This window comes from Chaetodon trifascialis, chromosome 4 (genome assembly GCF_039877785.1).
Source record: "Chaetodon trifascialis isolate fChaTrf1 chromosome 4, fChaTrf1.hap1, whole genome shotgun sequence".
NCBI lineage: Eukaryota > Metazoa > Chordata > Actinopteri > Chaetodontiformes > Chaetodontidae > Chaetodon > Chaetodon trifascialis.
This window is the reverse complement of record NC_092059.1, coordinates 19,560,407-19,572,576: the sequence shown is the minus strand read 5'-3', so window position 1 is coordinate 19,572,576 and position 12,170 is coordinate 19,560,407. Positions and strand designations below refer to the sequence as shown.

The 12,170-nt window shown below is 43.1% G+C and overlaps 1 protein-coding gene across 6 annotated transcripts in view; it reads left to right on the top strand.

Annotated features, from left to right (window-relative positions):
- dnajc6 (DnaJ (Hsp40) homolog, subfamily C, member 6) overlaps positions 1–11,552 on the top strand; it is a 41,461-nt gene extending 29,909 nt beyond the window's left edge. For 2 of the 6 annotated variants that reach the window (XM_070960478.1, XM_070960475.1), the window contains 8 exons: positions 1,318–1,695; positions 2,091–2,159; positions 3,461–3,562; positions 3,748–3,885; positions 3,977–4,309; positions 4,545–4,693; positions 5,136–5,312; positions 8,454–11,552. In XM_070960478.1, coding sequence (XP_070816579.1) covers positions 1,318–1,695; positions 2,091–2,159; positions 3,461–3,562; positions 3,748–3,885; positions 3,977–4,309; positions 4,545–4,693; positions 5,136–5,312; positions 8,454–8,555 — 1,448 coding nt within the window. In that variant the 3' untranslated portion in view covers positions 8,556–11,552. Of the gene's footprint in view, positions 1–1,317; positions 1,696–2,090; positions 2,235–3,460; positions 3,563–3,747; positions 3,886–3,973; positions 4,310–4,544; positions 4,694–5,135; positions 5,313–8,453 lie in introns of all 6 variants that reach the window. The other 4 variants (XM_070960476.1, XM_070960472.1, XM_070960474.1 and 1 more) reach the window with 3 other exon arrangements.
- Positions 11,553–12,170: the final 618 nt, after the last annotated feature.

The window sequence follows — 12,170 nt, the reverse complement described above, 5'->3', positions numbered from 1 at the left end:
AAAGTCGTTTTAGAAACAAGTCAACAAACAAGTGAAAACACACTCCATTGAAAATAAAACAAAGTGTTCAGAGTGTCAAAGTAAAAGTACACATAATGCAGAGAAGTCCCCATCACTATTATATCATTGGATCAGTATTGATGAATTGATATGTTAGTGGTACTTTAGTGTCATAACTTGGCTGCTAATTTGAAGTACTACTGTATACGGTTGGCACCATCTGCGGTGGTGTTACTTTCCACCACTGCAGATGGTGCACAAGTGCTGCCATGCAAAAACACATTCACATATGTTTACATGCAGACGCATGATCAAACTAATTGACTAACTCTCATTTTTGTCCCTGCAAGATGAGATGGAGGGATTGGATCTGGAGGGTAAGACAGTAGAGGAGACTGCAGAGCTGCACAGTGACAGTAGTTAACCAGGATTTGGTTTAATTCAATCATACTCAATAACTATATTGATAATTTTATCTTCTGTTATTGGAAAATCACTGGGCTTTTTCAATTTATGATCTGTAATGATTGAATTTAAGCCAACCCCATCCTTGTTATGTAGTGACATATCAGTTTGGTGGATAATTTTAATCCACTGTATCTTTGACATAAATATCAGTCATCTGGGGACCTGAATAATTTGCCTGTGCAAGTAATTCCCCTAACACACCTCCCCGAGTAAATGACTACTGGAAACTAGTGGATTTTTTGCCCCGTATCCAGAGAAATGTTTTTATGAAGTCTTTGTTAATAAGGAGATCTGGGAAAAAAGCATACCAGTCAAAATAGCTAGAGGAAGCAAAGTGCAGCTTATACAAGTGGTCCAAATTAAAAATGCTCTAGCAAAGTGAAATATTGCTCCAGATTATATGAGGTTTGCACTCATACCGTATGTCTCAGCCCTTCTTTAAAAGCATACTCTATATTTTATTGATTGGATTCCTGTAAATAAAGATCTATCATGCTGTTTGAGAAGTTATCTCCTCCAATCACTTGAGCTGAAAGCAGCTACCAAACTGCAAAGTGTGCAGCATAGTGTATTGTAGCACACAGTATCAGGAGAATAGGTGGTGCTTGTAGCAGAGATGACCTACGTAGTTGCCCATTATTCCCTACTCCGGTCTTGTCCCTTTCTCTCTTAACCTACTCTGTATTTCCGCCTGCTTTGCCCCAATTAATTCCCTGCTTTGTTATGTCTTCCACGCTCTACTTTCTCCACTTTGAATGCGGCTGTTTCATTTGGTAACTCCCTACATTTTTCCTCTGTCTCTTTCTCTCTCTACTTCTTTCCTTCTATTTCTGTCTCGTTCTGCTGCAGAGCCAAGCCGGCCCCATGGAGGTCCAGACGGCCGGGGCCACTGCGAAGAGAGCGAGCCCTCGGACGATGAGATGCTCTCTCTCTCCAGCCAGCGAAGCAACGCCAGTGCAGCCCCCCAAAAACCTGAACCCCCTGCTCCAATGCCTGCCGCCCATGCACCCGCCGAGGAAGTGGATCTTCTTGGCCTCGATGGGGAGGGGATCAACTGCCCGCGTCCTTCGTCTCAGCCCCTGTCTACTGCAGCCACAACCACTGACCTCTTAGGAGACTTGTTCGGGGCGCCACCCCAGCCAACCAGTGGGCCGTCATCTGCCCAGTCCACACCACATAAAGTAGTCCCAAACACTGCCTCGCCATGTCCCTCTCCTGCGCCACCAGGTGAGATAAAACAAATATCCACGTGATGTGGCACAATGTATGTATGTTTCAGTAGTTTTAGAAACAAATATAGATATAGTTAATTAAGCATGAAAGCTTATACTTGAGCTCAGTAGTCTGACAAAGGAATCTGAACTCAAGTCCACTTTCATCAGATGATATGCAGTTAAATCTCTGCATCTTAAAACATAAATGCATAAACAAGAATTAATGCTGTAATGCTGTAATCTGTGATTTTTAAATGTGGATAAACCCTGCCAGTAGAGTTGTAATGAGTGTAATGAGTTGACAGCTCTGTCTGATCAGTCCAGCACTTAAAAGGGTAAAAAATGAGCGTGTTCCCAAACAAATTAGAATGAAACAAGCAGGACAGTGGCTATGTTTGTTTCCCTCAGCGTTTGATCCCTTTGGGGCGGGTCCCATGCCTAAACCTCAGGACATGATGGGTTCATTCCTTGGACCAGGTAACATGGGGCAGCCAGACCCCTTCCTGCATGCTGCTCGCTCTCCATCACCCACCCTGCAGCCTACAAGCTTGGGTAAGGCATGCTGCTACTGCTCTCTCACAGCATTTTGGATGCAATAAAGCCTTTGAAAGAGTCCACGTCAGGGTAAGGCATGCTATACTGGACGGGATGCAAGTCTGCCGCCACGCCTGCGCACATAAACATGCAGTTTGTTCATTTATTTATTTTCCTAAGATTCACTCAACTGCACCATGTTTTTCATATGTTCCTGCATTCTTGGCTTTGCTCTGCGTACTGCTTCCTCACACACCCGCTTTGTAAGAGAAGTCGTTTTTATATTGCTGTCCTATGTTTTTGGCAGTGAATGGGTTTGAGTGGGTATCATGAGTATTTGCAGCCTCTCTGATTAGTATTGCACATAGGTTGCATGGGTTTGATATTTCACCTGCAGCAGGAATTAAACCCTGTCTAACTAACAACATTTTCAGCCTGAGCTCATCCCACAGCCAGTACTGTAACTTCAGACACAGCAGGGAAATACTGCTGCTTTACATTTCCACATTTCTTTAGTCTCAGTGGTCGGACATAACCGAGTACATGCACTCAAGTACACTGCATAAGAACAATACAGTACATCTGAATTACTTGTACTTTACTTTTTCTTTTCTTGCCACTTTTGACTTCTACTCCACGACTTTTCAAAGGGAAATATTACACTTTATACTCCACTACATTTATCGGCTTAATAATAATAATAATACATATTTAACAGTCTCGGGACATTTCTCTGCATTGAGTACATTTTCCTGATTAAACTTGCTTTTACTAAAGTAATACTTACAATGCACGACTTTTACTTAACAGAGTATTTTAATGTGTTGTATTAGCACTTTTACTTAAGTAAAGGATCTGAATAATTCCTCCACCACTGCTTTATACCTTTATAGAGCAGTGTGTGAATGCATAATCAGTGTTACTCATTTTTAAACTGAAAGTAACATTTATTTTTATATATATTTATTTTATGCTTGTTGCTGGCCTGAACCCAACCTGAGCTCACAGTACTGCTTGTGAAAACAGGTCTGAATCTGTGAAAAAAATAATGTACATGACCTGTGCCCTTTACCTTAGTACCATGTAAGCAACAAGATATCAGCAGTAAATATAGTGTCAAGAACTAACAGCTAGATCCATTTAGACATCCAACAGCCTCTCTAACGCCTCTCATGAGCTCAACTTCTCTGGCTGTGTGGGTTCAGACTGCTCAGTCTGTGACAAACCTTTATGTGCTTGAATAGGCCGAAGTTCCCCTGTCCCACCCACCACCCCAACTGTCAACATTCAGCAGCAAAACGCCATGGGAGGATGGGACTGGAACAGACCTGCTACCACAAGCACAGGTAGGGAGCAGTAACCCGACCACATGCGCACGCTCACATGAAGACAAACAACATTGAATGTTTCTCTCGTACTTTAATTCGGGAACCAGTTACAACTTTTTGTGTGTATCACTGGAAACTGATGCTAAAGATCAAAAGAACTAAAAGTGTTTTCTCCTGTCGTTGCTGTTTGCTGATTAATCCAGGAGCAGGCTTTGGTATGGGCAGTCGTTCAGCTACGACCAGCCCCACAGGCTCGCTCCACAGCACCCCCACCCACCAAACCAAGCCAAACACCTTGGACCCGTTTGCTGACATAGGCAACCTCGGGGGAAGCCTTGGAGGTCAGGCAGTGGAAATCTTGTGAAGTTCATGAGTTTTTGTTATTTTCACCATCATACATTGTGTCATAATCTCTGTCCTTTCCGTCGGCAGGTTCTGGCTTCTCTAGCAAACCCACCACACCTACTGGAGCTACACCTTCCATCCCTCCCATGGGCTCCCCATCGCGACCTCCTCCATCTCCCCAGCACGCAGAAGGGTGGCAGTCCCACACAGGAGCCAGCTTCCCCTCATGGCAGCCAGGTGCTGGAGGCGGTGGAGGATGGCAGCCCCAAGGACAGGGCCCTGCCTCGCAGCCAAAGCCCAGCCCCAGCCACACCCCCATGTCTCACACATCGCCCCAGAACCGACCCAACTACAACGTCAGTTTCTCTGCTATGGGAGGGGGCTCGCCCAGCGCAGGGGGCAAAGCACAGGCTAGCATGGGTGAGCAAGAGATGTGGAATTAGACTTGGAGCTCTCTGTTAAATGTTGACCAGATTTCAGCATTTGGTTGAAATTTGTTTCTTCTTCTAAAAAACTTGAATATTTCAAGGATTTAGGAGTGTCACTTTATTTTTTTAGTCAGTTGTTCACAGCACATTTCATCCAACAGTGCAGGAAGATAAGTAGCTTTAAAAAGTGTGTTTTCTCTCGTTGTGTTTGTGTCCCTCTCTGCCAGCTTCTAAGCCCAAGGCCTCGGATGCCAACTTTGATGACCTGCTGTCTGGTCAAGGCTTTGCAGGGGCCAAAGAGAAGAAAGGGCCCAGGACTATAGCAGAGATGAGGAAGGAGGAGATGGCCAAAGAGATGGACCCCGAGAAACTAAAGGCAGGGGCTGTTTTTCTGGTAACATCTGTGTACTAATGAGAAATGAGCAGGTTGCTGTTGAAGTCTCTGTGACAAACAGCACAAAGTCCCATGACTCTTGCATCACTACATCATCACTACACAGAGTTACAGTTTGACATCATTTCATTGGGTTTTTGTCCTCTGTTTATTCAGTGCTGCACAATAGAAACAGTTCAGTGATTCCCAGAAGAAGGATAGTGTACTCAAAAACCTTTGGCTGTTAAAGCCTCTCTGTTTATTCCAGAATTAATGAAGCGACCAATGTAGGTCTTCCATGACCAAATTTGGGTTCCTCTAATTATTCCTTTAAACATTTCATCAGAGCCAAACTCACTGAAAGCATTTCTGCTAATTATTGTTCCAAATCTGGTCATCACTGGCTAATGGTTCCACTTCCCTTGCTCTCCTGTTTGTGACCCAGATTCTGGACTGGATTGAGGGGAAGGAGCGTAACATCCGTGCCCTGCTGTCCACCATGCATACTGTGCTGTGGGAGGGAGAGACGCGCTGGAAGCCTGTGGGCATGGCTGACCTGGTTACACCAGACCAGGTCAAGAAGGTCTACCGCAAAGCAGTCCTGGTTGTCCACCCAGATAAGGTGAGACAGATAAAGAAAGAAATGTACTTTTATTTATGAGACTGGAGGAATGGAAGTGAGGATCTTTATGCACGAAGGGTGAGAAAACAAGGCATCTCTGTCCCTGCATCACACAGCTTCTCTTTTGTTGGCGCTTGTGCTTTGTTTATATTGCCTTTAATTCCTCAGTGTTTGGGGTCCCTCTAATTGTGTAAAAAGCAGTAAGAATAATTCAAATTTCAATCCAGTTTCTATCCATTCAAATGTTCTTTTTCTTTTCTTCTTCTCTTAATACTGAAACACAATATGTAGAGAAGTATTGAAGTGGTAACCCCTCTCTTTGGCACAAAATGACCATAAAGCAGTGCTCTTACACTAACTAGGGAAATATTTCATGTTTTATATGTTATATAAACTATACATTCCTTTTGTTTGCCAAATGTCATTCTCAGAGAAGATTTGTTCACCAGCATGGTGACATTACTACTGTGACCCTGAGAGCTCAATGCACTGCTGCTTACACATGAAACACATGCAAATAGATAAAACCCAAGCAAATTAAGAAATTTCACCAATTTGACAACACATGTAGCATGAAGGAAAACAAAGCACCAAAGTGAGGCACGACAGCCAAGTACAGACACAGTGTAAAGTGTGTCCCTGAAGGATCAGTAATGCTGGTCAGCAGTTGAACAGGAACTTTTTCACACATGAAATAAACAAAGCTAGTAATACAATGAATAAAACCAAAGCAATCATCACCATAATAACAGGATAACTCAGTGATCCAAAAGTAGTTCTCAACCAGTCAAATAAAGAACTGCTGTCCTGGTGAACAGAGTTAGCAGTATCTCGAAGGTGATTTACTATATCACCAATCGTTGCATTATATTCAGGCACAAAGGTACAACATTCAGAACCAATAACAGCACAAGTTCCTCCCTGGGCTGCTAATAGAAAATCCAAAGCTGCTCTGTTTTGTAAAGCTAGGAGTCTAACAGAGGCGAGTTCACTCGATATGAGCATGAGAGCCTTACCAGTTTCATTAGCTATAACTTCTATTGCATGAGACAGATCAGCAATTTGATCTAAAGCCGACATGATTCCGTAAAAAGGAAGAAGGGGACCAAGTGCATTCTTGAAAGGTGACTGATGATGAGTCCCGAAGACATCTGAAACTCCACGCCGTGCTCGTTTAAGAAGAGGCTTCTGAGGCAGGGAGTGAGCCACCCTCATAGCTGGGACGACGTATGCTAAGCCACAGCGTCCTTTGTAGTTCACAGGAAGATATGGGTATGCCAGGCTCCCACATACCCAGTACATTCCTACAGGAGAGGAGATGGAGCAGCTAGCAGTGCGGTGAGCTAGAGCGCTGAGGCGAGCCTGGCCTGCTGTCTCCAGACAGTGCTGAGGTGCAGAATCCACAGATTTAAAGTCAAAACTGGTTTGTTCCGGGTCCCATTTGAATGTACGAAGGCAGTCAGATTCTCCCACGGGGGTGTCGCCGTCATTCTGCAGACACCAAGGGAACGGCTGTGGAATCATCAGTATGGGAACAGGTTTGGGGGTTTTGAGACATCTGTGGCAGTTTGCATGTCCTCCAGAGCAGTTGAGTGGTCTCATTTTGGACATTTGGGCACAATCAGGGTGAGAATAAGACTGAGACATGGGAATATGCATCAGGTGGCAGGTGTCACAGTCAGAAGCAGGTAAGGCCATTAGAGGTAAACCTTCTCCAGCTGTGAAGGGCATTAGGCCACAGACATAACAGCTGGAATTCGGGTGTATGTGGCTGGCTACCTGCCATGCCATTGTCAGAAAAATGTTGATATCAGCTACTACGTCCGGTGCTTTCCTGCCCTGTGGCGCTCCCATGGTCGACGCCACTAAGATCAGTGTCAGGAGATGTGGGATCAGGGGCATTCTTGCAGTGGGAGCCATGGAGCCAAAATATCTGGCTCTGGATGTTCACGGTTGGAGTCTAGAGCAGTTTTGCAGATGTGTTTCCGTCATGCAGAGCGAGTCAGCAGCCTCTAGCAGAACATCAGCACCATCACCAGGAGTCTGGAAGGTTGTTCGCATATGTGAAAAGAATCCAGAGAACAGAGAATAACTCACAAAGGCACAGCAAGCTAGGTTCCTCCATGGCCTTACGAAAGGAAAAGCAAAGGAAAGGCAAGCAGAGCAGCAGCTTATAAAATGGCCTTACCTGTGGTTTCAGTCTTCAGGGCAGCCTTTTTCTTCTGACTGTCGGAGCATTCAGGTTGTGGCTCTGAGATCTGTCGTTAGATCATGGCATGCAAGGAAAAAGTGCAAGACTTCTCACCCTCTCTTTTATCAGAGTGTAGGCATAGCCCAAAATGCAGGGGTGCAGTGAGTGAATCACAAGATCAATACCCACTGATTAATCATTACAACGTGGCTGGTTTTCAGTCATCACAACAGACAAACTGAGAGGCAGCTTTATATCAGATGTGACTTTGCTGCATAATCCCAGAAAAACACCTTTGTTTAGGACAGCCAAAGGTAGATGAATATCAATATACAGTAAGACATAAAAACGGTCTTCTCCTGGTATACACCGCGGTGGATGCATAAACACACACACAGAGGCATGCACGTATTTAAACACACATACAGTAGGTGTTGATTATTGTTAAGAGAAAATATAGATCATCATCATAATCATCATCATCATCATCATCAGTAGCTTCACAATAAAAGCAAGACATGAAATAGAAACACAATACAGAAGTAATAAAAGAATAGATTCAAATGAATAATAGTGACTTATCTGTGCTAAAGAGTCTTTCTGTAATTGATGAACCCCATTTTTTTTGTGTGTGTGTGTGTGTGTGTGTGTGTGTGTGTGTGTGTGTGTGTGTGTGTGTGTGTGTGTGTGTGTGTGTGTGTGTTTGTTTGCTTGGCAATCCATTTTCAGAGCCGCTGCTTGTTTTCTCTGAGCTGTTTGCTTTTGACTACAGTTCATTTGTTGCCATTTATTATTTTTTCCAGCACCTCCTCACCTGTGCGTGACTGAATGCATTGATATTGTGCGTGTGTATGTGATGTTTTTCTTTTTTTAACGGACAGAAGCACATATCGCTTGATATCACAGCTCTTGAAATTTAAACTTATGCATTGTTCTGTCTTCCCTCACAGGCAACAGGACAGCCCTATGAACAATATGCCAAGATGATTTTCATGGAACTAAATGACGCCTGGTCAGAATTTGAAAGCCAAGGACAAAAACCCCTCTACTGAATAAATAATGAGAGGAAGTGAGCGAGGAGCGGCCGTCCCTGCTGATTCTGTCATCAAATTCAAAAAATCTGTCACCACCTCTCGTCTTCATACTACAGCCGCACCCGACAACATCTGCCTTCATACTCGTGCTTTGACCTGTACTTCTCTTCTCACCGCACACACACACACAACACAGAACATCCAGCTGATCTGCAAAGACGGCAAAAGACTACAGAACTCCAGTGTCCAGAATAACAACAACAGCAACTGAACTAATGACTCCCCGTAGCTCAAATGTACCTACCTACTGTATGTATGTGGTGCAACATTGTCCTTCTTGTCGAGTGTTCTTAGCCCTGAAGCAACCCACCAATCAAAGCAGACGTCACCGGGGTGTCTGGAAAAACAGAGAAAGGCTTGATTCAGAGGATTCAGATCAAAAGAGAGCATGGAGACGATGGACACGTGAGACAGATAAGAGAAAAACACATCAGGGAGTAAACTGAAAAAGCATTTCACAGACTGCTCTAAATACAGCATTCAGAGCGCCAGATAGTCTGTGAGGCACAAAAAGCATTTAACAGCAGTCATGCTATTTACACACAAACACTCTGTCGGGGAAGTAGATTTTGATATGTACGTTGTGTGAAAAGCGGATTCACGGTGAGCTCTGTCATATCAAATCACAGTTTTTCATACGATTAAATGTTCTGAGAAATGCAAAAAAGAACGGCGACGTTGAGTAACTGGATGTTTTTCACTGATAGAAGTGAAAGTGAACCGAAGCCAAACCTTTTCTTAGTCAAAAATAGGCTGTTTGGAGGTAACAATCCGTCTAATTTAAAAGTGTTATGAAAGTGCAAAGAGAATGAAAGCTAACTGCTACGACGGCTTTAGATAGTAACTCTGATTACAGGTTGGCTTTCATCTCCATTTGCCTCAGGGTTTAGTCTGCTGAGGATAATTGAACATGAAAAACTAAACTGAAGAAAGGCAGCGAAAACGCAGGTCAGAAGGCTGCTACCATTGAAAATCCTGACTTCATGTCATTCATCACTGGTGTGTCTGCTGTAGTCAAGCCTTGTGTGTTTCCATGATTGCAGGGAACTGGTGATTGTATACTGTATTTTAGGATTAGCACATGTACAGTTCCATATATGAAGCACCTTGAGGCCTCGTGCATACTCACTCGTACAGGAACCTGTATTTTTTCCAAGGGAGCTCTGTGAAAGCACAAACTGACAACTTTACTCGGTGCAGCTTTGAAGGGAAAGCCATTGTTATTTATTTATTGACTTCATTTTGTTGTTTCGTGTATCCGACCTGCTGCATTTTGGTTCAAACAAACCGCACGTGTCAACAGCTACTGTATGTAAAGGACATGTTCAGGGTTTTTGGGCCATTAACTCATCAACCGGCTGACGAGCTAGCACAACCAGGGAATCATTTGAAAGGCTATATCACAGTTTTTGTGTGTGTAGCCTTTCATAGTCTGCAATATCTGTTTCCAACTCACTGAAATGGCACTTAATGTGCTCCAACACTGCAGCGCTGCACATCTGACGTTTCTGTTGACCCCACAGACGTGTTGTGGGCTGAGTTTGCAGACACCTTTTTTCTCATAAGATGATATGTGAAGTGTAAGGCTGATGAGTCAAGTAATGTGCTTTACAGCATCTCGCTGCTTCCTATCTCTAATTTCGCTCAGATCCAACATATATCTGCTGTCATTATGACACTTTTATCAAAACACTGATTTGCAGCGATTGCAATATGTTTTTTTTAATCTCTTCATGTAATTTGTTTACGTTTGTGAGACATTTCTGTCATACTGCTTTTATTTATAATGATCATGCAGCTATCTGTCTGGAAGACACTACTTCATATCAAGAGTGAGACAGGACACATGTGGCTCAGAGTCAGCCTTTTTTCAGGAGCTGTACATGTTGCAGGTGGTGTTTCTAATAGTCTGAATCCAGAACAGATGTTGATTCTCTCCATGTAATTCACTGATATGCTGACTGATGTGATTGTTCCTTCGTATGATGGAAATTGACATTTTCTTGTGTAAAAAGTATTTCATAGTCCTGGGATGAAGTCTGCAGGCGAAGACAAACATATGCAAGAACAAAATATATATTTACTTATTAGCAAGGGCAAACTGAAGGAGTTTGATGTTTTCACGGGACACTAATATGATCCTATAACCTCCTCATCTTCCAGCTTTGTGTTCCTGACAGTTCTACTGTCACACTATTCTGATGTGTTATCAGTTCAAAGATGTGTTTAAAGTCAATTTCAACACGTTTCACATGCTCATGAACTGCTTGAACTCTAAATATCATTACTGCTTTCATGCTCTCTTACTCTGGTTTGGAAATTTAGATGAAGGATTAAATGATTTTTGTTGTCTTTAATCCTCATAAACATCATGGTTTCTTCCCCTCTGTTGGACTTCATTATTGCCCAGTATTCCCACTTTAGTCATCTACATTGAGGACTGGATGCTGTGGAAAAAGAGTATGCCTACTATAAAGCGCTGTTTCTTCAGCTGGTTTGGGACCCAGAATGGATCACATCCCTGAACAAGACGCTGAACTCTGATCTAGAGGCTACTGCTTTCTTTGGTGACTGACAGACACGGGAGGTGTGTAGTGTGTGCTTCTCTATTTACACTGAGGACTTACATGTGAAATAATCTTCATTAGCTCCCTCGCCGACTGAATTCTCTATCTGCAATCTTACGGCTATGTTACGAAGCTAACCTCTATATTGTAGTCAATGGATGTGTGTTGTTTGAAGTCGTGGTATGTATGGAAGTGATCAGATTTGGATACAGACTACTGTATGTTATGTGTTTGCCTGTCTGCTGTTCAAGTATTACTAAATTGTGTAAAAGTTCTGTTCATGTGCTCCTTTTCAGTTCTGTTTACCGTTACAGGATGTACATAATGATCAAGTGCAGTGCACAAAAATAAATAGTAAACAGAAAACAGGAGGGGTGGGCCACATTCAGCAGGCTCTGCGTGTCTTTGTGCTTCTCCTTTTGATTACTAGAGGGCAGCAGCACACAACACATCAACCACAGTATTGTCTTAAATGAGGTGTGCAGTCTGCTCACGAGTGGATCAATCATACTCAGTTAATTTACTTAAGTATAAGTAGCAGTACAGCAATCTAAAAATTACACCATTACAAGTAAAAGTCCTTCATATGAAAAAGTACAGAAGTTTTAGTAGTAGTTGTCCTGCAGTAAAATTGACCCTGTGACTCATATATTGTGTCATTGTTAGATTGTTACTGACACTGCGATGCATCGTTTTGCTATTGCTGGACCCAGTTTACTTAATTCTGATGGATGTTTTAGTTGAGCAACTCACACTAACCCCTTTCATAGCATCACAAGAGGGAGGGCTCATGAAGAAAAAGACAAAACCAAACGCTGGATAATTTTGCCTCTTTAAGCCTCACATCATTATTTAAATGACGCCACCTGAGACGTTGAGAGAGGGAAATACCTCTTGGGTGGAAGTGCTGAAAACATCTGAAATGTGACAAAGGCCCCAGCCAGACAGTACAATACTGTTTTGCTTTGTTCTTTCGGTGGTTTCAGGGGAGAAGCAGCATTTTAAC